The sequence below is a fragment of the Apus apus genome, chromosome 17 (genome assembly GCF_020740795.1).
Source record: "Apus apus isolate bApuApu2 chromosome 17, bApuApu2.pri.cur, whole genome shotgun sequence".
NCBI classification, from domain to species: Eukaryota; Metazoa; Chordata; class Aves; order Apodiformes; family Apodidae; genus Apus; species Apus apus.
Genome location: NC_067298.1, coordinates 12,273,797 through 12,300,763, shown reverse-complemented (window position 1 = coordinate 12,300,763; position 26,967 = coordinate 12,273,797). Strand labels below are relative to the sequence as shown.

The 26,967-nt window shown below is 61.8% G+C and overlaps 2 protein-coding genes across 6 annotated transcripts in view; both read right to left on the bottom strand.

Moving 5' to 3' along the window:
- The window catches only part of DNAH17 (dynein axonemal heavy chain 17), a 32,504-nt gene extending 23,293 nt beyond the window's left edge, over nucleotides 1–9,211 (bottom strand). The window contains exons 1-26 of the mRNA XM_051634712.1: nucleotides 8,867–9,211; nucleotides 8,154–8,344; nucleotides 7,715–7,907; nucleotides 7,541–7,640; nucleotides 7,366–7,451; nucleotides 7,134–7,259; nucleotides 6,711–6,866; nucleotides 6,548–6,631; nucleotides 6,270–6,458; nucleotides 5,930–6,046; nucleotides 5,510–5,766; nucleotides 5,208–5,403; nucleotides 4,952–5,098; nucleotides 4,534–4,642; nucleotides 4,210–4,313; nucleotides 3,966–4,106; nucleotides 3,471–3,614; nucleotides 3,145–3,327; nucleotides 2,791–3,045; nucleotides 2,532–2,701; nucleotides 2,100–2,322; nucleotides 1,904–2,020; nucleotides 1,703–1,789; nucleotides 1,303–1,455; nucleotides 439–687; nucleotides 97–219 (exon numbers count right to left, since the gene is read on the bottom strand). Of these exons, the coding sequence (XP_051490672.1) occupies nucleotides 97–219; nucleotides 439–687; nucleotides 1,303–1,455; nucleotides 1,703–1,789; nucleotides 1,904–2,020; nucleotides 2,100–2,322; nucleotides 2,532–2,701; nucleotides 2,791–3,045; nucleotides 3,145–3,327; nucleotides 3,471–3,614; nucleotides 3,966–4,106; nucleotides 4,210–4,313; nucleotides 4,534–4,642; nucleotides 4,952–5,098; nucleotides 5,208–5,403; nucleotides 5,510–5,766; nucleotides 5,930–6,046; nucleotides 6,270–6,458; nucleotides 6,548–6,631; nucleotides 6,711–6,866; nucleotides 7,134–7,259; nucleotides 7,366–7,451; nucleotides 7,541–7,640; nucleotides 7,715–7,907; nucleotides 8,154–8,344; nucleotides 8,867–9,211 (4,245 nt within the window). The remainder of the gene's footprint in view (nucleotides 1–96; nucleotides 220–438; nucleotides 688–1,302; nucleotides 1,456–1,702; nucleotides 1,790–1,903; nucleotides 2,021–2,099; nucleotides 2,323–2,531; nucleotides 2,702–2,790; nucleotides 3,046–3,144; nucleotides 3,328–3,470; nucleotides 3,615–3,965; nucleotides 4,107–4,209; nucleotides 4,314–4,533; nucleotides 4,643–4,951; nucleotides 5,099–5,207; nucleotides 5,404–5,509; nucleotides 5,767–5,929; nucleotides 6,047–6,269; nucleotides 6,459–6,547; nucleotides 6,632–6,710; nucleotides 6,867–7,133; nucleotides 7,260–7,365; nucleotides 7,452–7,540; nucleotides 7,641–7,714; nucleotides 7,908–8,153; nucleotides 8,345–8,866) is intronic.
- Nucleotides 9,212–9,994: 783 nt separating this feature from the next.
- On the bottom strand, nucleotides 9,995–26,853 carry CYTH1 (cytohesin 1). 5 transcript variants are annotated; one of them, XM_051634988.1, is made up of 13 exons: nucleotides 26,813–26,853; nucleotides 18,281–18,363; nucleotides 17,241–17,305; nucleotides 16,489–16,555; nucleotides 16,159–16,277; nucleotides 15,774–15,854; nucleotides 15,534–15,646; nucleotides 15,315–15,463; nucleotides 15,123–15,234; nucleotides 12,322–12,398; nucleotides 11,988–12,059; nucleotides 11,461–11,615; nucleotides 9,995–11,234 (listed from the first exon to the last, which is right to left on the bottom strand). In XM_051634988.1, the coding sequence occupies exons 1-13, from the start codon at nucleotides 26,832–26,834 to the stop codon at nucleotides 11,156–11,158; spliced, it is 1,194 nt and encodes a 397-aa protein (XP_051490948.1). In that variant the 5' UTR covers nucleotides 26,835–26,853; the 3' UTR covers nucleotides 9,995–11,155. The 5 variants fall into 5 exon arrangements, with proteins under 5 accessions (XP_051490948.1, XP_051490947.1, XP_051490952.1 ...); XM_051634987.1 differs by lacking the exon at nucleotides 26,813–26,853 and adding an exon at nucleotides 22,704–22,814; XM_051634992.1 differs by lacking the exon at nucleotides 26,813–26,853 and adding an exon at nucleotides 19,408–19,517 and having other exon boundaries at nucleotides 12,322–12,400; nucleotides 15,122–15,234.
- Nucleotides 26,854–26,967: the final 114 nt, after the last annotated feature.

Genomic DNA, 26,967 nt, shown 5'->3' with positions numbered 1-26,967 from the left:
CTCCAGGGGCAGGAACACAAGCAGTGACAGCCACAGAGCTGGAGCCTTGTTGGAGCAGGACTCAGCAAAGCAGGGTAGGAACTGACCCTCACTCACCTTCTCCATCCCCAACTCTTTCATGGCTTTGTCCACGATGTCATGAACCTCATCCTCAAAGTTGTGCAGGTTCAGCTGCAGCAGATCTGCAAGGGTTGTGTCCTCAGACATGGTGAACTTCACCTGCAGCACAAACCATCACTATCAGGACATGGACTGCCCTCTGCGGAGAGGCAGCCCAGTGGCTGGCCCAAACGAGCCCATTAACACCCATGACTAAAGGCACTACACAAATATTTCCATATCAACAGCTTTTAAAACAGATTGCATGATGGATGCAAATCTCAGGAGCCTCCTGGGCCAGGAGTTGGAGCCAAAGAAGAGCAGGAGGGCTGGGAGCACCTTGGTTGCCTGCATGAGCTCCTGCCAGTGCCGTTCCCTGACAGCCGGGTTCTGCAGCTCGTTCACAGCGCGCAGGGACGTGATCATGTTCTTCATGCTGCTGTCCAGCCCTGAGAACGCGTCCCAGCTTCTTGTCTCCTTATCCAAGCTCCAGATGTCTTTAACAATTTTCTTACAATCGATATCCATCTGCTCGACGTTGATATCCTTCCACCTGGTGGTCTTCCAGTCATCAATGGTCGTGTTAACCTGAATTGGGGAATACATTTTCACAATCAGCAGCAGCGTTCCTGCTCAGGGTGAAGAACAGCATCCCCAGCACCTCACAGCCTGTGCATCTGCTGTGCCTCCCACACATGCACACCTGTTGCATCCAGGTGTTACTGCTTATAACTGCTGGTCTTATAATGGAGGTGGTTTTTATACCCTACTTCTGTACCAAAGTTAGAGGAGTGTTGGTAAAGATGTTGCTTTTATATATATATATATATATATAATATATATTAAAAAGCAGACCTGCTCTACCACTGTGAAGACTGTCCTGTGTCTCATCCCACCCCTCATGGCACTGAGACTCCTAGAGGAGCTACAACAGCTTTGCACCTTTCTCTGGCAGTGTCCAGCTGGTGCTGGGTGCCCATGTGAAGGGCCTGTGCCAGGTGCCCAGGGGCCAGCACCGAGCCCAGGGCTCTGGTCACTGCTCCCAACCACAGATGGGACCAGCAGCCACCATCTGCAGCCCCCAGGCAGCTCATCACAGCCTCAGGAGCTCCAACACTGGGAGGACCAGCCTAGCACACCCCAGAGCCCGCGGTGCACATCCTGGTGCTCCAGCCTCCTCCTGCCCTCCCCATTGGCACGTACCAGGATGATCATGTCCCAGAGGGCCTTCAGCAGGCGCACCTCCCTGTGGCAGGCTTTGAGCTGCGTGTATTCAGGGACCGACACCTCGAACAGCGCAGCTGACTTCGACAGGGCGCCCATCTCGCTCTCCATGGCGGCGATGCCCTTCTGTTGCTGGCCAGAGAAAAAGAAAAGGTCTCAGAAGGGGACGGTGTCCCAGGGACATGTCTCCTACCCCAGCGATGGATCCGTCCCTGCTGCAGCGCTGTGAGGACGGGAGAGTTGCAGGTTCAGACCCTCCCTGTCAGGCTTAGAGCTGCATTGGCTGCCCCTGTCCAGCCCCCTGTGCAGCAGTGCCCCTGAGGCCAGGGGTGACTGGACAGTGGGGACAGTGGAGCACTGGTGTCCTCCGCTTCCTTACCTTGTTCAAGGACTTGTAGGGAGTTGGGTCACTATAGGAAAAAGGGGCTTTTTTCCGGAACTGCTCCCGAAAGGTGTGCTGTCGGATCTGTGGGGGAGGGCAAGCTCAGGAGGGCAGCTGAGAGGGCAGTGGGGTCTTCCTGAAGCCACCAGGAAGCTGCTGGCCCACACCCATCCCATCCCCAAGTCCCAGGGAAGGTACCTCAAGATCCTGGCACTTCTGGTGGATGATGTTGACCTCGATGGCTTGCAGGGGTGCCACCATCTGCCTGGCACGCCGGGAGAGCTTCTTGGTGCCATCCCAGTGCTCCGGGAGCTCCTGCAGCCAACAGCACATGGCATCAGATGCCTGGCCTCAGAGACCCTGTGTCTAGACCCCTGCACTCCAAGCAGCTCACCTGGAGCTGCTGGTGGATCTCCTCTGGCATGTCCTCTCCATAAGTGCTGAGCAGGGCAATCGTCTCCTTCAGGGGCTCAAACATGGTGTCAGTTGTCGCTTTCCTCTCCTTGACCTGCACCAGGTAGCCTATCACTTCCACCAGCCCGTCGTAGTCTCCCTCCTCCAGTGATTTACTCAAGCTGGCATTTGCCTCTTGGATGAAACTCTTCAACTCCTGAAGGCTGGGAAGAAAGTGACAGCCCTCGCTGGGCATCCCTGGCTGGGCTCACACCCCGTGCTCACCTGGGGCTCATTCCAGGCTTGCTCTGCCGGGCACAGCCCCCCGGGACACCCTGCTGCAGGAGTCCCCAGCAGCTTCCCCCGCGCCCCAGGACAGCTCCCCCCCGGTGCGCTGCGGTGCCACCGGCGTGTCCCCATGCCAGGCTCCTACCTGGTGGTGACGTGGTTGGCCAGGTGCTGGCGCAGCACCAGGCTCCGTTGCTGGATGGCAGCCAGCAGCGCCTGCTTGAAGGGGCGGCAGTCGCTCTGCAGCCACCCATCAAACACCTCGATGTTGGCAAACCCCAACACCTCCTTGCGCAGCTCCTCACACATGTCGATCTGGGGGGGGGCAGCTGGTCACAGCCTGCAGCCAAAACCTCCCCAGGCACCCCAGGTTTTTCTGGGCATCCCCAGCACCTGACACATACCTCCTCCTGAAAGAGCTGAAGGGATGGCATCCCAGGGGCCAGGGGCTCCCCTGGAGGTGGCTCCAGCTCCTCGGGGCTGGGTTCACTGCCCAAGGTGAGGAATTGCTGCAGGAACTCCTGGGGGTCCTGCAGCCACAGGTCAGCTTGCTCATCAAAGCTGGCACTGAACTCACTGCCTTTTGCCATGGCATTGACCACCAGTGTCACCACCTCCTCCCGCATCCTGCTCAGATCCTTGTGGTCCTCCAGGGTGATCTGAAGGGACAGGTCAAGCTTGTGGGAACTGGCTTGGGGGACCAGGCATCCTTGCCCACCTCCAGCTGAGCAGGGAGATGCCAGCAGCCACAGACCAACCTTGTAGCTGAGTTTCCCCTCCAGCAGCCGAGGCACACATGCTGCGGCCCCGAAGATATCCTGAAGCAAGCTCTCCATCAGCTTCAAGAAGCTGTCATCTTCTGTCACCTCCAGTGAGGGACGGAACTGCACTCTACCATCATGCAGCCCCATGTGCACCTCGAACAACGGGGCTACAGTGGCCTGAAACAGGTCAGTGCCCCATGTGGGTCTCTACAGCCTGCATCCCCCCAGTCCCCAGCCTCCCGTGCTTCTCTGGCGCTCAGGTGTGCCAGGAAGCACTGAGATGCACACATTTGGCCACCAAACACCAAATGTGGACCTACCTCAGGGTCCATGTTGGTGAGCAGCAGCTTCAGAGATATTTGGATGAGATTGAAGAATCTATCCAGCACAATTCCATCTAAGTATCCCACATAATCCAGCCACATCTGTGATGATGTATCAGCCTTAAACAGATCTGCGTTCTCCTGCAAGCAGAAAAAACCTCAACTAATACCTGTCAATAAATATCCAAACGTACCAGCTCCTAGCACTGAGTCCCTGCTTGTGGCCCCTGTGGGTTTGTCCTGCCTGGCGGTCTCTCAGATCCCAAATTCTTCCCTTTTCCCAGCTCAATGACAGCAGAAGCTGCAGCTGAAGCCTCTCCTGGGAGGACAACAGGTTTCTAGGGTTGGTTTTTATGGATCTTCCTTGGAGCCTCATTGTAGCAGAGGCCAGCAGGGCGAGGTCAGCGAGGGGACAGCTCAGGAGTTGGGGCAGGGCCAGACACCATCCCTGACAATTCAGCTGCAAATGGAGCACCCTGGGACACGTCTCACCTCGACCATCTTGTGGATCTTTACACCTGTGTCCCTGATGGCAGCGTAGCGCTTGTCTAAGGTGTTTGCTTTCTTCTCCAGGTCCAGGAGCGCTGTCTCCTTCTTGTCCTTCCTTTCAAATATGGGAGCTGCTGAGCATTCCTGCAGGGAGGAGATGATGGGGCTGCTCCACTGTGTTGGGGAAGGGCAAATCTCCACAGGAGGCTTCTTGGGAAGGCCCTTGTCAAGCACCAGCAAAAGCTACCTCCAGCAGCTGGGTGATACTTTTCGTGTTTAACTTGGTTTTCTGGACCCTGGTCTGCAAATCGTGCAAGATCTCTCTCATCTCCTGGATGTATTCCATGACCCCTGGGAGGAAACAGCTTAACAGGTTACATAGATGCCTCCAAGGAGCCGTGGTGGGGACACTTGGGGGCCACTGCCCTGGGGGGGGGACCCTGCCACCCCCTCACTCCCCAGTGATGGTTGTGGGGACCTGTGGGCAGGCACCAGGTGGGACAGTGTCAGGAGCCTCCTGAAAGGCATAAAGGGGAACTCTGGGCCGAGGCAGCCATGGGTGGGTTTGTACCTTCGTGGTGCCAAAAGAGGGTGCTCTCAGCACTGACCAGCCGGCTGTCCACGGCATCCAGCTCCTCTGCCACCAGTGGCAGCTCCACCGGCAGCAGCTTCTGCTTCACCTGGGGGTTGGGATGTCCCTGGTGAGGGCTGGGGGGTACCCCTCTCCAGATGAGACATGTGTACTGGGCACTGGATTTACAGAGGAATGGGGTCCCCCCTGCACTGACAGGTGGGAGATGGTCAGTGTGGTGGTGATGGCAGCTTGGCTCAGCCACAGGACCAGCAGGCACCCAGGGCACCAGTGATGTGCAGAGTGTACCCCAAAACCCCCCAGGCTTCCAGGATCTATTTCATAAGAGCATCTGCCCTGGGGGCTCCCCAGTCTGGACACGGAAAAGCAGCCAGGTTGTCTTCCCTTTGCAACCTACCTTATTGTACCAGCCAACAATGAGCTCCAGGTTGTCCACAAAGTTTTGGAAAGTCTCATTTTGAGCAAAGAGGCTCTCAGCACTGTCTGGGATATCCTGCTGCTGCTGGAAGTGCAAGTACTTCATCTCCCGAAGAACGGCGACAAGCTGTGAGAGAAAAGGCTTGTTAGTCAAACCCAAAACATCTCACCTCAGCCTTTGGGACAGTTGTTACATCCTGGTGAGGGATTGCTGTGGGGCCCTGCAGGGCACCGACCTCTTGGCTGAAGTTGACACTGAGGAGGGAAGACTCAGGGTCCCTGCAGATGAGGGGCTGCTCCAGGCTGAAGTGGCAGTCCTGGCCAGCCCCCCGTGCCCACTCCTCATAGACGTCTTGGCGGTACCCTCGCAGCAGGCCCAGCAGCTCCTCGTACTTCCCGGACACCAGTTTTGCTTCAGCACTGAGCATCACCCTGCCAGGCAACGGTAAAGAAGCAGCTGCCACAGTGGGGCACAGGGAGGGACCTGCCCCAGCTGCCACCCAGTGTCCCTGTGGGGTGATGGGTGACCTGCACGTACGGGTGGTCGATGGCGAACAAGTCCTTGTGTAGCACCTGCAGCTGCTGCTGCAGGTCCAGAGCCCACTTCAGCTGCCCAGCCACTGGTGGCATGTTTTTGCTGGTGATCAAGCCCTCCTTGCTCTGTGCCTGGGCCTCATACAGCACCTTCGTGTTCTCCAGCTCGGCGCTGAACATTCCCAGCATGGCTGAGTAACAGGGGGAAACCTCAGCCTTTATCAAAGGCTGCTCCAGCAGGGAGCCGAACATGTGCACCAGCTGCAGGAGAAGCAGGCGATGGCTGCTGTGCTCCATCACTGGGACAGCCCGGGGACAGCCCCATGGTCACTCCCAGGTGGGTGGCTGCTGCCGGCCTCCAGTGCTCAGGCAAGGACAGCCTGTGCCCATGGGCAGGTCCTATTGAGCTGGAGGGGACATGTACCTTCAGAGCAGCTGTCAGGCAGTTGCAGCCATGAAAGCCTTGGCAGAAGATTGTGGCCAGCCACCTGTACACGTCTTGCATCTTCTTCTGGAACTCTGCGAAGTCTTTGTTCCATTGCTGCCAGTAAAAACAAAACAATTTAAGCTGGCATAGCCGCTTCCAAATGATTCCTGAAGAATATGCTGAACCTGGATGGCTCCAAGCCCTGTGGCCTGCCCTGAGGAGATCACACCTGGTGCCATGGGACAGCTTTACACGCAGCTCCTGCAGTGTGTTCTGGCAAGTGACTGTATTTTTTTCTTTAACAAATAACTACACCTTCATACCATCATTCACTCACCTCTTCTTTGGGATCTAAGGGATCGTATTTGCAATCAGCAAAAGCCTTGATGAGTCCAGAGACCTCCTCATAGATTTGAAACACTTGGCTCCCAAGGATGTTTCCTCTCACTCCTCCCAGCTCTGTCTTCTCCAGCTTCTGAAACTCAATTGCTGTCTCGTACAGCTCCTGGAGAGTATAAACCATCACCTCACCTGTCTCCTCTGGGTGCCAAGCCCCAGCATCCCTAGGGCAGGGGGAGCCCACATGAACCCTGCCCCAAAATGACAGGTTGTCACCTCGATGGTCTTGAGCCTTTGGAAGAAGGGGTCCATTCTCTTGAAGGCAAGAGCAGGGGGGATCTCGGAGAGCTGTGGCTCCTCCTGAGGTGGAAAGGGGCCATCAGCCAGTGGAGCTAGTGAGGACAGGGCCAGACAGACCCACACCATCCCCTGCACCCACCGGGAACAGTGTGGGCAGCAGGTTGGAGCAGTAAGTGTTGTAGGACTCAAAGAGCTTCTCTATGGTGGAAATGGCCAGTCTAATTGTCATGAAGGTGTCCTCAATGTCTCCTTGCAGCCCCTTCATCACATTCTCAGGTGTCAGGAAGCTACAGGTCTAGGACAGGAAGATGCAGGCAGGGGCGGTGGGCAGAGGGGAGCTCAGGGGCAACTCCTGCCCCATCCACCCTCTGGCCCCTCGGGCTCACTGGGGGCCTGCAGCCCCCCCTGCCCAACTCTATTCAGCCCTATGGGGGAGCTCTGCTCTGCCCCTGGCTGAGGTGTCCCTTTGTCACTTCATACTGCTCTGTGTGTCCCTCCCTCCAAAGCTCCCACAGAGGGGGTGGCTGGAGGGAGGGTGCTCCTGCCAGCCCCAGGGCTCTACCATGTCCATGAGGAGGTTGCAGATCTCCTGCAGGATGATGAGGACATGGGAGGGCGAGCTGTAGTACTGGCAGTGAGTCCGGAGGAGACGGATGGTGCACAGTATCTGCTCCAAGTAGGGCTGCAGCTGTGGGAGCAGAGTCTGTGCTGGGCCATGGCTCCATAATGAGGGTCGGGCAGAGCCAGGCTGAGGCCGCACCAGCATCATGGGGATTCAGCCACGTATAACTTACCTCAAAGTAATCTACTTGCTCCGCGTCTTCCAGCAGGATCTGGAGCGGTTGCAGGTGGAGGCTGATATCCTTGGCTTCCTCCAGGCCTGGGCCAGGGGCAAGATTCAGTGTCAGGGATGGTGCAGCCTCAGAGATGAGCAAGAGGCAGCTCTCGCCGCAGCACTTGGGGCCTTACCAGCACTGACGTCCCTGAACGTGCTCTGGAGCACCTGCCAGTAGCAGCTGTCAGCCTTCTCCAGTGCCTTGGCCAGCGCTGTCACTCGGGGCAGGAGCAGCTGGCGGGGAAGAGGTGACAGACTCAGCACCAGGGCTTAGCACCAGAGCATGCGCCTGCTGGCTAAGGTGGTACCTGGTCATTGATGCACTGCAGGGTGAGGGTCCTGGTGTGCCAGAACTCAAACTCGGTCTTTGGCAGGGGGTACTGCCCCTCCAGGAGTGGCTGCACTGAGTCCTTGCTCAGGATGTCTCTGATCTGGTGGGACCACTCCATGATGGTGGTCTCGATGTCGTGCAGCGCTGAGCTGCCCACAGGCCCTGATGAGCTGAAAGGCAGAAGGTCACGCTCCAGCACCAGGGCTGACCCTGAGCCACCCAGGAGGAGCCCAGTGCCCCTCTTGTGGCCACTTGTGCTAGCCTGTTGTGAGCCTCTCAAAGCTGCGCTGCTCCTGAGGGACAGCCATGCCTAGGGACTGAGCACATGTCCCAGCTCCCATCCCTCCCAGAGTGGCTTGTGCTGCCCCAAGCCCCTGCCATGCTTTGCTCCGCCGAGCGGTGCTGGCAGCACCCACCAGTGCAGGACACTGCTGGGGATATCCTGGTCCAGGTGCTCTGGCAACGGGAGAAGAATCTTCCCCTGCATCTTCCCACCCATCACGAACATCTCATTCTTCAGCTGGTGTACTTGTTGTGTAATGTCTTCCACCACCACCCTGGGCCAGCCCTCTACATTCTCTTCACTCAGGAGCAGGGGGGAGATGACCTGGAGGAGAGGGCCGGGTTGTGTGCTGGCTGATGTTTTTCTCCTCAGCACACCCAGGAGTCCTCCCACCCTGTGGTGTGTTTCCAGCTCTCATGAGCTGGGAGTGGTGCAGAAAGGGCACCCAGCGGGGCCAGGAGCCAGTGCAAGAGCAGGAGCCCCTGGCACCGCGGAGCTGGGATTGCAGGAGCTCCTGGGGCCTGACTCAGCTCTCGGGTGCTTTGGGCAGGCAGTCCCCAGTGTGGGAGCAGTTATGGGAAGTTTGAGGGAAATCCACGCAGACATTTCCCAGCACAGGGAGGGGGGAATTACGCTGAGTTTTAAAACCACAGGGAGGAAGCGATTCAGCTGGGGCCAGGGAGAAAGCTGGGCTTGTGACCTTCACCCAGCTCCATGTCCTGGTGGAGATCAGTCACCCACCAGCACAGCAGGGTGAGCAGCTGAAGCCACTGCAGAGCCAGGGCCGGCACCCACAGCAATTTTTATTCTATTAATTGATTTTAGCTTACTCTGTGGGTAACCTACCTCATCTACCACAGTGATGAGCTGCTCCACTGGTGAGGGGCTGATGTCTCCCACCAGCAGCCCGCTCTGATAGTTCTCCCGGGTGATGTTCTCCTTCTTCTTCTTCACAAAGTAGATGCCCTTGCCCTTGAGGGCAGCTGGGAAGTGGTTGGATGGCAGGAGCTGCCCAGCAGGGTTCAACCCCAGCACCAGCTCCACCACGTCCTGCTGCTTGAAGAACGTGTCCAGCTTGTCAGCAGCCTCATCGCTGCCCATAAACTCGCTCCACTTGTCGGGCCGGACCCGCAGCAGCTGCGTGGCGAAGCTCTCCAGGAAGCGGTGGCGCTCGTCCGGTGCGGCTGCCATCCTGCAGCGCTGGGCTCAGCCGTGGCTCCCTCGCGCCTGGTGGGGGCCAGCAAAGCCCTGCTCGCCGGGAGCTGTGCACTCCCTGCACCCCAAACCCTCCACATGCCCCTCACCTCCCCCTGCACGCTGCAGCCTTGCGGGGAGCTGCTGGACCCGTCCCTGCCTGGCCCCATCATCCCCCCGGCTCTATCACCCCCAGCTGGCCCCATCCTTGGCCCCACCACCCCTATCCCCACCTCCATTGCCCCCCAGTTCTGCCCATCCCTGCCTGGCTCTACCTCTCCCCTGCCCTGCTGCACCCTCAGTCCTTCAACTGCCTCCAGCCACCGTCTGCAGCCCAACCGACACCAGCACCAGCCCCAACCGACACCAGCACCAGCCCCAACCGACACCAGCAACAGCTGCAGTCAACTGCCTCAGACCTGCAGGGCTGCCGTGACCCCCCCAATCCCTGCCCATGTCCCCTCAGTGAGGGCTGTTTGCACAACCCCCCATGGTCCAGCTGCCAAAAAAGCGTGTGTGGGGAGATGTGGGTACTTGGGGGATGCCCCCCCCCCCACCCCCCCTTGTCCCAGGCCCCTCACACCAGTGTGGTGTGTGCTGCTGTGCAGCCAGGGGGCCAATGCTGCACAGACCAGTCCCCAGGGCCCTGCGGGTGGGCAGCTGCCTCCCTGCACAGCTGAGCTCAGTGCCAGTCCCGAGCAGCATCAGCCTGGCCAGAAAGCCAGGGGCTGGGGGCTCCTGCCCATCCTGAGCCGCACACAGAGCACCGGAGCCCAAGGCTGAGCACCGTTTGGTGTTTATTTGCTGCAGACCCTCAGCACTAGTTTACAAGGCCGTGGCAAAACAAAACAAAACAAATGTTAGAATAAAAAAATCCTGCCATCCCTCACCCTCTGGAGAGGCCTCTGCACAGAACAACCCGACATACAAAATAATCTAAAAGGAGAAAACTATACAGCAGTATTTACACCTCTGATAAATAGACTAATACTGATCCAGGTGCCTCTCCAGACCTAGCACAGTGGCTGGGGGAACAGGACAAGACACAGGTGTTTGCAAGGCAGAGGCAGGGGGGCTGCAGCCCCCAGCCCGGCCGGACCCCTCAGCAGCAGCTGTCCCTGGCCCAGGCTTCAGACACATCCCACCACCTGCTCAGGAATGAGGACTCGTGCTTGAGGAGACAATGACCACACCTGGCACAGCCTCCATAGCATTGAAGGGACATGCCCGGGGCAATGCCACCCAGTGCTGCTGGACCAGAGACCTCATCCGAGCTCCAGCACCCCACAGCTAGGCAAGAACGTCTGTGCCCCATGTGGCACCACTGCACACCGTGATGGTGACAACTCCCTGCCCCTCAACCCTTCCTGTGCCCATGGGGCTGTCCCGGGTGCAGGGCACAGCTGGGAGGATCCAAGGCAGCAGCGTGGGGACATCCAGGACAGATCCAGACCCGCTACAACGAGGGCCAGGAGTTGTGCCACAACTGGGCCCCCCTTCGGCTGCTGCTCTTCTTGCTGGTGCCCGCAGCACCCCAAAACCACCAGCAGTTAACCTTCCATCATCCAGCCATCCACCTTCCCAACAGGACACCCAAGTGCTTCAGCACGTGGGTGCTGGGGGGTCCTGGCAGCATGTGTGGCTGCACACTTGAGGGAGTCGGGGCAGGGATGGTGCCCGTGGAGGGCAGGACAGCACATGCACGCCACACTCCCCATCCTGCCACTGAGCCCAGGGCAGGACAGGGCTCCCTGTGTGCAGGGGTTCTGTGTCCCAGCTCCATGCTGTCCTGGAGATGACAAGGGCCACCGGGATGCTTGTGCCCCCCATGGTAAAGAAACTGTGAAGCTGAAGCTGGGTCCTGGGCCCCTGCAGCCCTCCGGGAGGTGAGATACTCAGGCTGCCAGGGGCACGCTGGCTTTGCAGGGCCAGCGGAGCTGGTTAATGTCTCTTGGTGGAGGACACCTTCTTCTTCCGGGCGGCCAGCATCTCGTAGAAAGGGTCCCGACTGATGGCTGCCCTGGCGAGGGGAACAAGGAGCTGTGTTAACCACACAGCCAGGCAAAAACTGCTGCAGGATGGGGTCTGTCCTGCCAGGCAGGGCCTCAGGCAAGTCCCTTTGTGCCCCTGGGAAACCCTATCCTTGCAGGGCGTCCTGGGAAGGGCTGCTGAGCTCAAGCACAGCAGGTCAGGTCTGTGCTGTGCCCCTGCCCAGCTCTGTGCTGCCCGCTCCTCCCTGCACTCACTTGATGCACTTGATCCACTCCTCCTTCTCCTCAGGCGTAGGGGCCGAGATGCGGTACACCGTGTGGTTCCCCTCCACCACCCGTCCATCTGCCTCCGTCTTGCAGGCCTTGATCACCTGGTCCTTGTTGTCGGGGATGTAGAGCTCAAAGCAGTTCTGGGAGGAAGGAGACCCTTCAGAGGCAGCCCCTGCTTCCAAAGGGGGCCCCATGCTGGGTGGGACGAGGCAGAGCAGTGAGACTGCAGGTTCCCCTGGCACAGCCCCCCCAAGCAGCAGGGAGGGATGGACACCCTGTGACTGCTACCCCACGCCCCCCAGCTGTGCCCTGCCACCACCCCTGGACACTGCAGTGACTGTCCCCAGGTCTGCCCTGGCTGCTGTGATGGTGGAGGCAGCAACAGCTGGCGGGTCCTCCTGTGTCTCCTGAGGTAATCTCTCCAGAACTGCAGTACCTCCCAGCTCTCCCTGCCCCAACCCAAGCACCAGGGCTACCCTTCCCATCCCAGGGGACCCTGCCATGGCACTCACAGGCTTCTTGGAGTCCTCCACCTCACGGATGCTCAGATTCTCCAGGGGGATGATGCCACGGGGCTCTTTATCCTGGTGGGGCCAAGCAGAGGCTTTAGCTGCAAGCTGGACCCCTCTGAACCCCCCATGTTCCCCCAAGGCAGGGCTGAATGCTCAAAACACCCTTCTCCCAACATTCCCCTGTGCAGCCTGGTGCTGACTGGCCTGAGCCGCCAGCCACCAGCACCCTACCATGGCAGGAGGCAAGTGCCGGATGCTATACCCGACGCGTGCTGCGCAGGCTGGATGCAGCGCCCTGCCCGGGCCCAGCACCCCCAGAGCAAAGGGCACTCACTGTTGTGTACTCGAAGTAGTAAAGGCAGTTGTCAGTCAGGATGAACCAGCGCCGCTTCCATGTCTTCACCCTGCCTCCTGGGAGCAGAGAGGGGCAGGTTGGGCGCAGCCGTGGCACAGCCGGGGCGCGCGGCACACGGAGGCTACGGCAGAGCTGGAGCCCACACGGACACACACAGAGAAGCACCCGGCGCAAGCAGAGCCAGGCAGGCAGCGCCGGGCAGGGCACGAGCAGGAGCGGGAAGCAGACGGATGAGGATGGAGGTGGAGGGTGCTGGGGGGGCCGGGCTGGGAGCGCTGCGCCCGCTTCCATCCAAAACAAGGATTGAGTGTGGCCAGAGGGTGCTGCAGCCAGGCAGCTCCCGGGGAGACATGAGGACTTTCACACCAACCACCATCCCACTGCGTCCCAGCCAGCACAGCCCGGTGCCGGGGCAAGGCCCGAGCCCAAGGCCATGCAGACTTGTGGTCGGAGGGAGTTTCACAACTGGCACCACAGGGAGAAGCCATTCTCTGGGCTCAGGAACCACTCACCCCCAGGCTCGGCTCCCCCTCCACCATGCCAGCATGCTCTGGACATGGCAGCAGTGCCAGATGTGCCAGCATGGTACAAGCACCCAGGCTGAGTTGCCCAGGTGTCCATCTCCCCCACCCTGGTGCCTCCCCTCTCCCCCATGCCAGCTGGGCACCCACCACAGTCCCTGTCAAGAGCCAGGCAGAGGCCAGCATGTCCTACAGAATGCCCCTCTGTCTCTCTCCAGCCAGGCCTACCCCAAAACCTGGGGCTGTACCCTTTCCAGCCTTCCCCAGGGAGACCATTTCTCCAGGGGCTGCAGGTGGCAAGAGGCCACATGCCAGGGCAGGGTCCTGCGGCACGGAGAGCACAGGAGGAGCCCAGGATCTTGGGTCTGCAGAGCCGTACAGGACTGAGGGCCAGGGCAGTCCCGGGGAGCACTGACACACCAAGCACCTCGGGGCTGCAGGTGGTGGAGCCAGGGCAGCACCAGCACACAGCACGGGGAGTGCCACGGGCCCCGGCACAGCACAGGGCACCACATGGACGGCTCCTGCCTGCTCCCATCCAGCTCCAGGTGCTCAGCACCCCCGACCCCCTATGCATGGGCTGGGGTCCCTTATAAAGACATCACAAACCCATCCCTCATCCCTCGTGACCCCCGAGGCAAAGACTGGGCTGAGCTGCCTGCAAACACAGCAAAGCACAGGGCAGCGGGCGGCCCAGCGGCTGCAGCCCCATCTGTCCGTCCCTGCCTGTCCGTCCCCGGGCCGTGGGGTGCACTGGGGCAGCGGGGGGCCCGGGGGCCTCGGGGAGCACTCAGCATCGGCAGGGCCGGTACCTGCACCCCTGCCCTGGCAGCATCAGGAGCGGGGCTGTCCCCTCGGCAGGTGAGGTCCCCGGGGCGGTGCGGGTTGTTAGCAGCAGCAGCAATGAGACTAATCACCAGCAATTAAAAACGAAAAGGAAACAAAGCTCCAGCAGCGTGAGCAGAGCAGGGAGAGGGGTACGTACCTCCTGGAGTTGGGGGCAAGGAAAGGAAGAGCCAAAATCATGGAAACATACAAATGAGGGAGAAAAGAAAATTAAAAAAAAAAGGAAGAAAAAAAAAAAAGAGGAAACCCCAAAGAACCCCCCATCGCCCCACGCGGGTCAGTGGGGCAGGGCTGCAGCAGGGAAGCTGTGAAGGGCCGCGCCGGCAGCTCCGCCACGGGGGCAACCTGCCCTGGCTCGCTGTGGCTCTGTGGGATGGATCTCCTTGGCTGGGGGGACACAGGGCCTGGTTGCTCCCCACCATGGCCTCCCTGGGGTGCCTCCCTACCCTATGAGGGGGCTGAGCTGCAGCAGCTGGACTGCGGCCCACAGCTGCTCTGCTGTCCCAGCACCCACAGCCTCAACAGCAGCGGGGGCTAACCTGCCAGGCGCTGGGCTTGCCTGGGGCCAGGAGAAGCAGGTCTGGGGCTGTTCCCTACATCCCCCTGCCCCAGAGATGGGGGGCAGATGGCCCTTGCTCAGCCACAGGACTAGGCTCTGCACCAGTCGGGGCACAGCAGGGGTTTAAGATCTGTCATGCTGAGGGGGTGACAAAAGGAAGAAAAAACCCAGTGAGAGGACACAGGCCTGACCCCAGCAAGAGCCATGGGGAAAAACCCCCACCAGATCCTGCTCCTGCCATCACCCTGCCACACCCCCTCACTTAACCCAGGCAGAGGATTCCCCAGTGCTGCCGAGAGAAGCCACAGGAGCCAGGGCACGAGGCGGGCTGGCCAGCCGGGCTGTGCAGCGAGGATGCCATGCACACTGCCTGCATGTGGAGCCAGGATGCAGAGGTGATAATGCTGTGGGGAGGGGAGGAAGGGACCGGGCTGTGGCATGGAGGGGGGACGCACGCAGCCTGGGGCAGCTCGCCGCTCGCTCCTGGGGGTCTGCTCTGACAGGGCCCTGCTGTGACATGGTGACAAGAAGGGCCTCACGGTCTCCGTGCTCTGACTCCGGTACCAGCTCTGCACCCTGGGTTTTGCCCAACCTAGAGGCAGAATCCTCTGGGACACCCACCCTGCCACACGGCAGGGCCTCATCAGCTCTGAGTCTGCTCCTGCCACTCAGTGCAGGGAAGATGGAGAGCTGCTGGACATATGGATGCCTTCCCCATGGGGGTTGTGTCCCCATCAGCAGCCTCTTGCCCCTCTGCAGGGCCAAGCTCCAAGAAGCCAGGCCAGCAGATGAGGTGCACACAGCCCAGGGCCATCACACCCGCAGCCCAGTTCCTCCGGGCTGCCAGCACTCACCTAGCTTCAGGAGCCAGCCCTCCCGGTCAGGGTTGAAGAACGTGTGGGTCAGGTCATTGCCGTCGTCCTCTGGGATTTTGAAGGGTTCGTTCTTGATGCTCTCATAGAGATTCTGGTAGAGTGACACAGTGTCAGCTCTGCTGCACCCAGCACTGCAGCCCAGCCCCGGCCCCTCTTGGCCCTGGCGCTCACCCGGAGCAGCTCCTCAGGTAGGTCCCCCCCATCGTTGATGCCACGGTTCATGGCAATGAAGCGCTCTGCCGTGGGCTTGTCCTTGACATTGGGGTTGTGCAGGCTGGTGTTCAGCATGATGATAGCAAAGGAGAGCACATAGCAGGTGTCTACAGGGGCATAGGGGAAAGTCAGTGTGAGGCAGGAGGGCTGCGGAGGGGGGCCGGGGCCGGCGCTCACCTGTGGACTGGAAGACGCCAGGGTTGCACTGGCAGTACCGCTGGGCGAAGGCCTCCATCATCCGGTCGATCTTCTGTGCCTCCCCGGGCAGCCGGAAGCTCCACAGGAACTGCCTGCAAAGAGCAAGGCCTTGTGCTGCTTCCGGTGCTCCAGACACCCTCCTGCCATCCTCATAAAGCTACAGCCCCCGCCAGGACCCCCTGAGGGCACACAGCTCAGCTCCCAGCCCCCTTTGCTCACCGCAGGGCCTGCACGAGGTTAAGGTCAGTGAACTCGTGCAGCTCCACGAAGGCATGCAGGACTTGGATGTTGAACTCATCCCTGTGGGAACAAAGCCAGAGCACGAGGGATGCATGATCAGCAAGTCCTGTGACTGCCGAGTGGCCCCAAGTCTCCCTGCCCCGCTCCAGACTCTGCTCATTTGTGGGGGAAGCTTGCAGCTACCCCTCGGCTGGAATCCTGGGCTGGCGTGCACATGCTGGCATCTGGCAAGTGCCAGCCACAGACTGAACAGCCCCCCCGTGTACCCCCCAACAGCTGCCCTGGGAGCCCAAAGAGCTGCAGCATCACATCCCTCAGGTGCTGAGAGCCCAGGGCAGACCCGAGACACCCCAGGCCAGTGTACCTCTCGCCCAGGTAGTCCCCGATGGCCGTCTTGTTGAGGCCCTCTCCCTTGTACAGGAACTGAGCAATATCCTCGCAGGTGTTCTTCAGTAGGTCATTTTCAATCAGGAACTGGATGCCCTGCAGTGGTGCAAGAGGCAGCTCTGGGGTTTGCTGCTGACCCCACCAGTCTGCCCACTGCCTTCCCAGCCCCTGCCCTGGGCCTGGTGACCAGGTGCCTGACTGCGGGGTGGCAGAGCCCAGCACAGCCCCAGATGGGCTGGGAAATGCCCCCTGCATGCGGCCCCTGGGAGCCTGCTGCCCTGGTCCCTGCCCAGCCCGCCTGCTGCACCTTCTTGGGATCCATGTTGAACTTCTTCCTGCCCATCGCCACCTGCTTGTTCCTCTGCATGTTTTTCCTGCAAGACAAAGGAGCTCTGAGCACCCAGGAGGGACCTGGCTTCCCCCTGCCCACCCCCTCGCCCCTTGGGCAGAGCACTGTGGGGAGGGGTCAGCCTGGACCAAACAGAGCCGAGCAGCCGGATCGGGCCAGCCCCTGCGCTGAACCAGCACACGGCTCCGTGGCACAGGGCTGCACGGGGCCATGGGCACCGACCAGGGGGACACCCCCTCCCCCCCAGAGGAGGGGTGTGGGGCACAGCACCCCGGGAGGTCATCTCTGCACAGGGGGAGAACAGGGCAAGCTGAGTGCTCAGGGGAGAGCAGCCTTCAGGCCACAGCGGGGCTGGCGTGAGGGTGACAGCCTTCATGCCCCAGTGGGTGATTGGAAACGACGCTGGGCCTCAGCTCCTGTTGGCTGCTGGGACCCCCTAATCCCAGGCCGGCACTGCCTGAGCCAGCTCAGAATAACAAAGTCCGGCAGTTGCTGTGGCCAGACAGAGGGGCTGAGGCTTGGAAAAACAGACCTTTGGAGCAGCAGTTCAGACTGGGATCCTGCTACAGCTCCAAAGAATCCAGAGTGTCTGGGAAAGCCACAAGCACCCACGGGATGGGGCTGCAGTACCCAGCTGCCCACAGCTCCCACACAGCCCCCCTCCCAAGGGGGGCTCAGAGCACAGGCCCTGGGCTGCCACAGACACTCACCTCTCCTCTGTGGAGCCCAAGTTCTCAATCTCATTCGTAACTTCTGCTATCTCATCTTTTAGTCGCTGAGGGGAGAGAGGATTCTGAGACAAGAGGCAACTCCCTCCCTTCCAAACCCCCCAGAACTGATGGTAGCCCTGGGACCATTCCTCCAGGAGTGGCCATTCTCCCAGGAGTAGCCATTCCCTTCTTCCCACCCTGAGTGCTGCCCTGGGGCTGAATCAGCTCAGGGGGCACTGGCAGAGGGGGCTGGCTGCACCCCGCTGCTAATCCCCCTCCAGCATTGCCATGTTCCCAGCGTGCAGGAAGGAAGAGATTCAGAGGTTAACAAAATTACCCCCTAATCCCCTTAGATCATGCCTAGCATATGGATGTAATTAGCCTCTGCTGCCTTAATCAGGGACGTGACTGACGAGTGTCCCAGATGAGCACTGACCTTGCAGGCACTGTGGCCTGGCCCAGAGACATGGTCCCTGCCTGTGCCAGGGAGGGGCTGGCACCAAGACACACTGTGGTGCCCTGGGTGCCAGGAGCTGGCACAAGCTCAGCCCTGGGCCTCTGTGGGGTGCAAGAAAAAGCTGTGCCAGCCTGGGCCCATATCCCCTGCTGGGACCCCCTCCCCAGCCCTGAGGACAGGGCCATCGGGCAGCAGATCACTGCCCCCTGCAGCAGCTGCTGGCATTGGCTCCACAGGCCCAGCTCACCCTCCAATCCTCTGCCCCAGAAAGTCCATGAGAGCTCCCATGAGGAGAGGAGGACTGATGGGGAAAGGGGACAGGAGCACAAATCCAACCCATGACCCTGCTCCTGCAGGGGCTCTGCAGGTCTGGGGCTCTGCACCCTGGCCAGGGCAGCCTCTATGTAACCCAGGCCACCCTTCCCAGCAGCAGGTTGAGAGACCTTGGATGAGGCTGCAGGGACTCTGCCCAGTGATGCCAGCAGGGAGATTGTCCCCTGCCTCCCAGGGGACTGCCCCGAGCAGGAGACTGCTATGCCCAGGACAGGGGCACAGTGCATGCCAGTGGCCCTCAGCATCACACCTGTATGTCAGCCAGCAGCTCCTGCTTGCGGCGGCGGATGTTCTCCAGCTCCTGGCACTCCTCTGGGGTCAGGTCACTGGGCACTGAAGAGAGATACAGACATGGTCAGATTGGCATGCATGGCCATGGGAATTATCCCCACCAGGCTCCCAGCCAGTGGCCTGGAGACCATCAGAAGCTGGGACATAGAGCTGCTGGATGCCCAGAAGAGCCAGGCTAGTGAGCAGTGCCCCTGGCCATGGCCAAGTGGCACCAATGGCACGTGAGGAATGTGAGTGCCAGGGTATCATCCCTCTGGGCAGCGGGGGAGCCGGGCACTGCTGGTTCCTGCTGATTCAGCCCATGGTGGCCGGCAGCGAGGACCAGCACAGCTCCTGGACTGGCTCCAGCATTCCTCCTCCTGCTGAGTCCCATTTAACTCTGCTCTGCCCCAGTTGGGCTGGTGTCAGTGCCTGTCCAAGCTCATGCCATAGCTGGGTGGCTCCACACGGACCTGAAGCCCCATGGAGCTCTGCTGTACCATGCCAGCCTTGGAAAACACCAGCTCCTGACCCTCCTTGCAGCCCCCTCAGTGCTGGATCTGACCTTCCAAGCCAGGGCCTGGAGCTGGCGCACCCTCGGGACAAACCTTGCCTGCGTGCTGTGACATCTACACCTCCCTGTCACCCCACGGGAGCCAAGCACCCTGTCCGCAACACAATCCTTGAGACTCAAGCCCAGGGCCACCACATACACCCCCTTGCTCTGGAGCCAAGACATTCCTAGTGCTCTCCAGCGCGTGACCTCCCGCTCCACAGCCACACAGCACCCCATTCCTGTTCCCTCCCGTCCCCAAGGTCACCCGCTCCTCCAGCGGCGCTGCCTGCCTGCAGGTCCCAGCAGCTCCCCTGCACACACGCCAAGGTCACCGGCGAGAACACCCAAGCACCGTCTGTCCCAGCGCCGGCCCCGCGGGAGGCGGCAGCAGCGCCCGCCGGCTCAGCCCTCGCGCCGCCTCCTGCCCGGGGGTGCTGGGTCTGGCGCGGCTGCCACCGCCCTCCCTGCCCCGCACATCCCCGCTCCGTGCCGCACCAGCCCCCTGTGCCGCTGTGGTCTCCAGGCCACGACTGCCACCAGCCCGGGCTCACCCGGAGCGCCTCCAGCGCGGCCGCCTGCCCCGTGCCCAGGGACAACTCGTGCCTTTGGACCGGCACCGTCCTCAACCGCGCATTGTTCCGCCCCAAGCCACTGCCTCCTCCGTGGGAGCCGTGTGTGACCAAGCAAACCGAATCTCTGAACTCAGCACTTCCTCGGCTCAGCTCAGGCTTTCTGACGAGCTTCCTCCTTCCCAAAAATTCCCCACTGCCAAGGCTGGCGGCGGCGGCTCGCAACACCATCCCTCCAGACACCAGGGCAACACTTCCCAGCGTTCTCGGCCTCTGACCCTTGGAAGCACAAACTAGACAACCCAGCCCGTGGCACGAGATTAAGTTATTTACAGTTAAAACCCCAGAGGCCTCGCCTTATCGATACATTGAAACCCCCTTTGTGCACCCCAGTGCTGTTCTGGCGGGCACTCAGCCCCTCCCGCCAGGTGCCCAAGGCACCTGGTGAGCCCAGGCTTGCCGTGGGAGGGCCCAGCTCCATCCTCGGCACCTTGCCAGACACAAAACATCTCAATCCCTGGGCTGCAGGACTCTCCTGCCTGGGGGCAGGCACTGGCACAGATTGAGGGGCTGCGGGGCAGAGGAGTCCAGCAGGTCCATACCAGAGTCCTGGAAGGTCCCTCCCCCTCCTGTGCTGAGGACAAGCACTCGTGACACCGGCCCAGCCATGTCAGCAGCAGCCAGAGGAAGAGAAACCCCAGACGCAAAATCTTTACTGGGGAAGGAAGAGGGTGTGAACCCTTCCCCGGCTTTGCCAGATCCTGCCCCACAGCACAGAGCAGAGTCCTGACAGCTCCCAAGGGCTCAGAGAGCCTTGCCTAGGGCTGCAGAGACACAGGGGATAGCACTGCTCTCCCCAGCCCCAGGGGGCTCCTGCAGCTCCTGCTGCTGACAGCAGAGCCCAAGGACCCTGCTCACTGCAGCAGAACAGCAAGGGGCACAGGCAGGACTTGTCTCGTCCCAGGCTCCAGGGTGGTTGGTGCCTGCAGCAGCTGGGAGCAGGAGCAGCAAATTCCCCCTCCAAGCATACCCACAGCAAAGCCCCCCATCACACACAGAGGCCACACTTGCCCCCAGCTCCCCAGATGCCACCTGCCCACACCCCCCTCATCCTGCCCCACCAGCCTCCCTATGCCAGGCTCACCGCTGCCCCCTGCCCTGAGCACCATCCTGGCCAGCCACCTCCACCAGCTCCGCTGGTTGCGCCCACACTGCCTGCAGCTCCGGAGAGGTGCTGCCGGTTTGGGGCGCGGACACCTGCCCGCCCCGGTGCTTCCTGGGGTGACTCAGGGCCTTGCTGGGCCAATGAGCTCCGGGGCTGGCTGGGCGTCATCCCGGCCTTGCCGGGAGCCAGCACCACCAACACCCTGTTCCTGCTGTGGCGAGGCTGGAGCTGACAGTGTCTCAGCTTCTCTGCTCACAGCTTGGCAGGGGAACAGGGAAGCCAGGGTCCTGCTCCCCATCCTGTCCTGGGATCAGGGATATGATGTGTTGGGGTCCTAGCCAGGCAGCACCAGGGGCTGGCCCAGCCCTTCTCTCCTTGGGGGCTGCCCAGAACACTTGGGACTTGCTGTGGCAATGTCAGGATCACCTCCACCTGTTGGGGCCCTCACCCCAGCAGACCCCCAGTCCTGCTCCACCAGCCACAAGTCTACTGGCTGCAGGTCTAGGTCCTGTCCAGGCTGTAAAGACCAAGCCCCAGGCAGGACCAGGAAGGTCGTGGGTAGGACCACTGGTGCCTGCTGTCCTCCAAGACCATGGCAGCTCATGGGGCTAGATAGGATCAGAATAGGGACCAGAAGCAGGGCCAGGAATCATGCTGGTGCCCACAGCAGGTTGCTCCCCACTGTCTCACCCCTTGCTCTGGGGTCCCTGTAGGACACCACTGCTCTGTATGGGACCACTGCACAGCATAGTCTGGGGCCCACGGGGCTGTGCCTGCAGCAGGCGCAAACCCCCAGCACGTCCCTGTCCCTGGGGATGCTGTGTGAGCCTCAGTTGTCTTGACTCAGCTAAATCCTGCTCAGCAGCACGAGATGGAGAAGCAGCACTGTAACGCCGGCTCAGGAGCCAGGGGAGGGAGGGCTTGGGAAGCCTCGCCTGGCCCTCCTGCCCAGCGCCACGCTGCAGCGCTCCCAGCCCTCCCACCAGCCACCCCCGCGCCGGGCCGTGCCGAGGGGCAATGGCACCGGGTTTGGGCAGATCAGGGGGACAAGGTGGGGCACTGCTGCCCTCTCTGCCACACCCCACACCCGAGGGACCCATGGGGCCCCCAGAAACTTCCTACCCGTCTCAGCAGACCACATCCTGTTTTCACCATGCAGCCAGCGCATCCTGGGTTGCGTCAGCCCCGTCCTTCCCCACCGACCGCCGAGGTGCAGCAAAAGAAGGGTTCAGGGACAGGTGGCTCCAGGAAAGACCCTCCCAGGCAGCTGGGCCCTGCACCCAAAGCCAGCCAGGGCCTTTGTCCTGCTTCGAGGCAGCCCTAATCTTCACCTGTGCTCCCCAGACCTGGCAGGAAATCCATGTCCACAGCCACTGCCTCGCTCCCTGACAGCTCCAGGCTCCTGGCAGCTCTAGGTTCTCACATCCTCACGAGCACAGAGCACTGGCCCACGGTGTGGCCAGGTAAGCACCAAGTCTGGCACAGCCACATGCACCAAGCAGGTGCTGGGGATGCCATCGGGCAGGCACCGTGCTTGCTCTCCACACTGTTCCCAGTGCCAGTCCCCAGGCAGAACAGAGCCCACTGCTGCAGGGCTGGCCGGAGGTCTTGCACCCCTGTGCCCCACAGCACAGCCACCCTCAGCCCCATGCTCAGGCAGAGTCCCTGGCCAGCCCACACCAGTAGTCCCCATGCCGTGGGCTCTGGGCTGCCTTGCACAGATGTTGGTTTGGAGAGTGTCGGCATGAGCTGCCCCTGCACTGGCAAGGGTGGCCGAGTGCCACGCATCCCCCAGGGCAGGAGGGCAAGGGGCCAGGGCAGGACCTGCCACCAACACACCAGGCTCCTGAGCAAACCCCCCTCCCACCATTGCATCTGGCACCGGTGCAGGGCAATGCCAGGTGAGGCAGTCCAGTGTCCAGCTGTCCTGCCAGGGTTCAGCGCTGGCAGCTGCCGGAGCCTGTGGAGCCCAGTGGTGCGTGGGGGAAGGAGGCGGCAAGAAGCCTCTGTGCCGCTGCCGGCAGGAGCCATATGGAGCCAGAGCTCTGGGCACTGCTCTGCTAGGGGGATGGGGACCCTGCGGTGAGCAGAGGGGAGGGCTAGAAGCACCTACCTGCCTTGGTGGCCACCGAGGGGCAAAGGAAGGCCTGGAAACTGGAAGCACACAGCTCGCTGACCGTCCCCATGCTGCAAAGTTCCCACGCCAAACACTGCCAGCTCCAATGGGGCAGGCAGTTGCCTGGCAGGTGCTGTGGGGCTCGGCGGCACGCTCCCCAGTGCTGGGACCCACAGGCAGGGTGTGGGCAGGGGAGCCAGAGGACTCCCTGCTCTGGCTGGAGGTGGGGAAGGTGGCTCTGGCAGGGCAGCTCCAGCTGCAGGAGCCCACGCGCCAGCCCAGCCAATCCTCGCTGCTCCCTGCACACCAGCACGCTCTGCTCCCGACACTCCAGCCAGCGGCTCAAAGCCACTTAGAGGATGAGGAGTTTGGGAAGTCCCTGGCAGCCCCCCCGCCCCAGGCTGCCTGCCCCTCACAGCCCCCTTGCTCCCGCAGGGGGCTGGCAGCAGGGTATTTTTAGCGCGGTTTTATCCCTCCGTATTAAAGCGTTAAGCATCGGGAGCCGGCGGTCGCGTAGCAACCAGTGCTGCATGAAGGAAGGTGCAGGGAGAGACAAGGCAGCTCCGGAGAAGCATGGGGAGCCGGGGGTGCTGCCGTGTCCCCCGTTCGTAGGGCGCAGGGCCTGGGCGTCAGCCCCAGTACAGCCCCAACAGGCTGAGCCTGCCCCGTGTGCCGTGCACAGGCAGGCCCGCTGCGCCTGCTGCCAGCCCCATAGCCATGCCAGGAGATGGCTGAGCTCTGGGCATGGCCCAGTGGCACGGAGGCATCTCCTGCTCTGCTGAGGTGCTGGGGGGCTCCTGCAGCAGGAACCTGGTCCTGTCCCAGGATCCTGGTGTAGGGGCCAGTTGGGGGGAAGGTGCAGCCCTCCTACCTCCCAGCCCCACTGCACCTGCGATCCCCCAGCCCCAGGGGCACTGAGTGAACCCAAACCGGACCAACAGCTCTTTTCCTCAAAGCAGGGGCGATCCCCGAGCACAGGGCATGGCTGTGAGTAACAAACCCCAGAGCCTGTCGGGGCATGAGGCAGCGTCCTGTGGACAGCCTGGCTGCCAGGAGCCAGCCAGCTCCTCCACTTGCCTGTGCCGGCACGGACTGGGACATGCTGAGCTAGGAGAAACCAGAGCTGGGCAGGCAGTGGGGAAGGGCACCCAGGAGCAAACTGCCCTTGGAGGCAGGGGGGTGTGGGGCAGGAGAGGACCCCTGGTCCCTGGAGCAGATGGGAGGGAAGGTGGATGAGAAGGGCAGCTCCTGAGGCTGCAAGGGCAGCCAGCTGCTCATTGCTGACATGACAGACCTTCTGGTTTCAGCACCACTTCCCCTTTCCCAGGGGCTGAAGCAGTAGTTGCCACATCACTGGGAGGCACAAGGGCAGGCGAGAGGAGCCCGGGGGGATGAGGGACTGAGCCAGGCACGTGGTATGGCAAACATCTGCCTGAGGCCTGGGTCAGCATCTGGAGAAACCAAGATCAGCATCTGGAGAAAGCCCCTGTGGCAAGGGCACCCATAGGTGTTCTGGCTGGCCTAAAGCAGGGACAGGAAGCACCTCCTACACTGAGCAATTTGGACACTCGGCTCGATCCTCACACGCAGCCTGGGTGAGGTGGGGTGTTTACAGACACCCTGGGGTTGCATTAACCATGGCTCTCAGCCCTGATCCTCTGCCTACCAGAAAGCAGGGCCCTGGAGAACAGCTTCCCCCTGGCCTCACCACAATGGCACAGCACCCAGATGGGCTGAAACAGTCCCCTGGGGACACACGGGCCCTGCTTGTCCCTGACCTGTAACTGCTGAGTGTCAGCAATGTGGCTTATCGTTCTCTACTCCTGAGTATCTCAGGAGAGGAACTGGCTCATTGCCTTTGCCAAGCACTACGCTGCCCAAGCCCCACTGCTCCCAGGCCCTGGCTCTGCTCTCCAAGCCTGATGCCACCCCTGCTCATGCCCGGGTGGGGAATCCCCCCCTGCAGGCGACCTGACAGCCCACCCTCCTGTGGGGTCCTCCCACACCTCGTGCAGCCCACCCGCCTCCTGGCACCGGCCATCCTGCCCCAGACAGTGAGCCCCCCCCCAGCACAAGCTGCTTTGCAGGAGGCTGCATCAGCCCTGCTTAGAGAAATCCCTTAATCCCCTGCACCAGAGCGAGTAGTAATCCCTCGGGTGCTGCAGGATTACCAGTACTGCCCAATCCCCCTCACCCTGGGGCTGAGCCTATATGAGACAGGGCCCAGCTAAGGACACGGTGCTGGGCCAGGATCATGCTGCCCGCAGCCACTCACCAGAGCTGCAGCTCAGCGGGGCAGGATCAGGTGGGCCTGTTCCCCACAACACTGCTGCCCCACCGGGACTCGGGTATTTGCCCCCGCACCTCTGTGCTTGGTAGCTCTGGTCTAGGGATGGGTTTGGTCTCACTGCTGTCCCTGTGGGGAGATGCTGGGGAGGGGGTGGGAGCTCCAAGCCCTGTCGGGAGTTGGGGGAGCCCGCATCTGTGCCGCCAGCTGCTTGCCCTGGGATTTGCTCTCTGCCAAGCCAGACGGATGGAGAGGGACTGTGTGTCGTGGGACAGACACTGGCGTCAGCACAATCCCACCACCAAGAGCCTCCCCATCAGGCTCCCACCATGCCGAGGCCTCCACAGATCATCCTCTGCAAAACCAACAGAGCTCAAGGGTGTTGCGAGAATTGCAGACCATGAGGCCCCACAACAGGGAGAGTGTTAGGGATGTGGAGGTGGCCATGCCACTCATCCTGCAGCCCTGCAGTGTGCTGCACTTTCTCATGCTGACAAATGACCCGGGACATCTTCCAGGCAATTCCAGGAAGCACTCTCCTGCTAAAGGGCTGCATCTGACAACGCCTGTGCCAGGCCACGCACCAGCAGGGCTGGGCACTCACGCCTTATCTCGTACAGCAAGATCCCCAGTGCCAAGCACAGTCACTTCTGGGGTGGAACAGCAGCCTCCCAATCGGCTGCCTTGCACAACGGTGGCAGGCCCGAAGGCGGCCCATGAGCCAGCTCTGCTGGCAGCAGTGTCTTCACTGGCACTGGCAGCACCCAGGCAAGCTCAGCTCCCAGGAAGAGCAGACACCAGCAAAGCTTGCAGCATCAGAACCTCGGTTTCAGATCTCACTCCAGCCTTCGGCTCAGCAAAGTCCTTGCTCAAAGAAAACCCACCTGTCAACCCACAGGAACCTGCCTCAGAGGGCTGAGGCACATGCAGCACCTCCCCACCCAGTCCTGCTCTTTGGCACTGGGAGAGAACACGCTGCGGGCATGGAGGATAGAGAAAAGCAGGGAAAAAATCTGCACTTGCATGAGAGAGCCGACCCGCAGCCCCTGAGCTGCCCCGCCATACTCAGCCCATCCCAGGAGCGGGCCCTGGGAGCACACCAGGCAGTCCCGTGCCCACCAGACATGGTTTGTGAAACGTTCAACAAACACCATCGACACAAGCCTGTGGATCTGTGGAGCCCGAACTCGGGCAGTGCCCGGAGGCAGCAGCTGAACACAAATCACGAGCGGCAGAAGAAAGGCGTGCGAGCAGCAGGTCCCACGCTGCGGGCAGCAGGTTCCCGGCCTGGCAGCGGGTCCCACACCGCAGGCAGCTCGCGGGCTGCGGACGCAAAGCACCGGCTGTGCGGGGCCGCTGGGCTGAGCCCAGGGCAGGGCCGAGGCCGTGCCGGCAGCGAACCGAAGCTGCGGGGGGGGCCAGCCCCGGCCGCTCGCCCCGCGGACCCCGGTGCCGGTTTCCTCCCGGCGCTTCCCCCACGGCCCCTCGCGCGGCCCCGCCCGGCCGGGCCGCCAAGGCCTCGGCCGCCCTGTCACCTGCGGGCACGGGTCCCACCGCCCCCGAGCCCCAGCCACACCCGCAGACACCGGTCCCGGCCCAAACACTCCCGCCCGCCGGGAAAGCCGCCCCGCCCCGCCGGAGACCCTCCGTGGATCGCGGATCCCCCCACACGGGCTGCGTGCCCGGAGTGGCGGGACCCGCCCCAGCCGCTCGCTCCGTCGCAGCCCGGCCCTGGTGGGGAACCCCAGGGCCCTCGAGGCGCCGGGCGCTGCCCCCGGCGCGGCCCCATCCCCGCCCTGCCCCCCGGCCCCGCACTGACCGTAGCCGCCCTCCTCCTCCATCCCGCCGCCGCCGCCGCTCCGGCCCCGCCCGCGTGACGACGGCCGCGTCCGCCCCGGGGCGGCACGTGACCAGGAAGGGGGCGGGACCAGACAGGCTCCTCCCCCTCCGGTGCTCCCGCCCCTCCCCATTCAC

Excerpts from the sequence above, each read along its gene's own strand:
- CYTH1 (XM_051634987.1), bottom strand. The coding sequence starts at position 22,776 with ATGGGGACGGTCAGCGAGCTGTGTGCTTCCAGTTTCCAGGCCTTCCTT. Across the intron at positions 12,060-12,321 it reads ACTACTTCGAGTACACAACA|GATAAAGAGCCCCGTGGCAT; the intron begins GTGAGTGCCCTT and ends TGGCCCCACCAG. Across the intron at positions 11,235-11,460 it reads GAGTGGATCAAGTGCATCAA|GGCAGCCATCAGTCGGGACC; the intron begins GTGAGTGCAGGG and ends TCCCCTCGCCAG.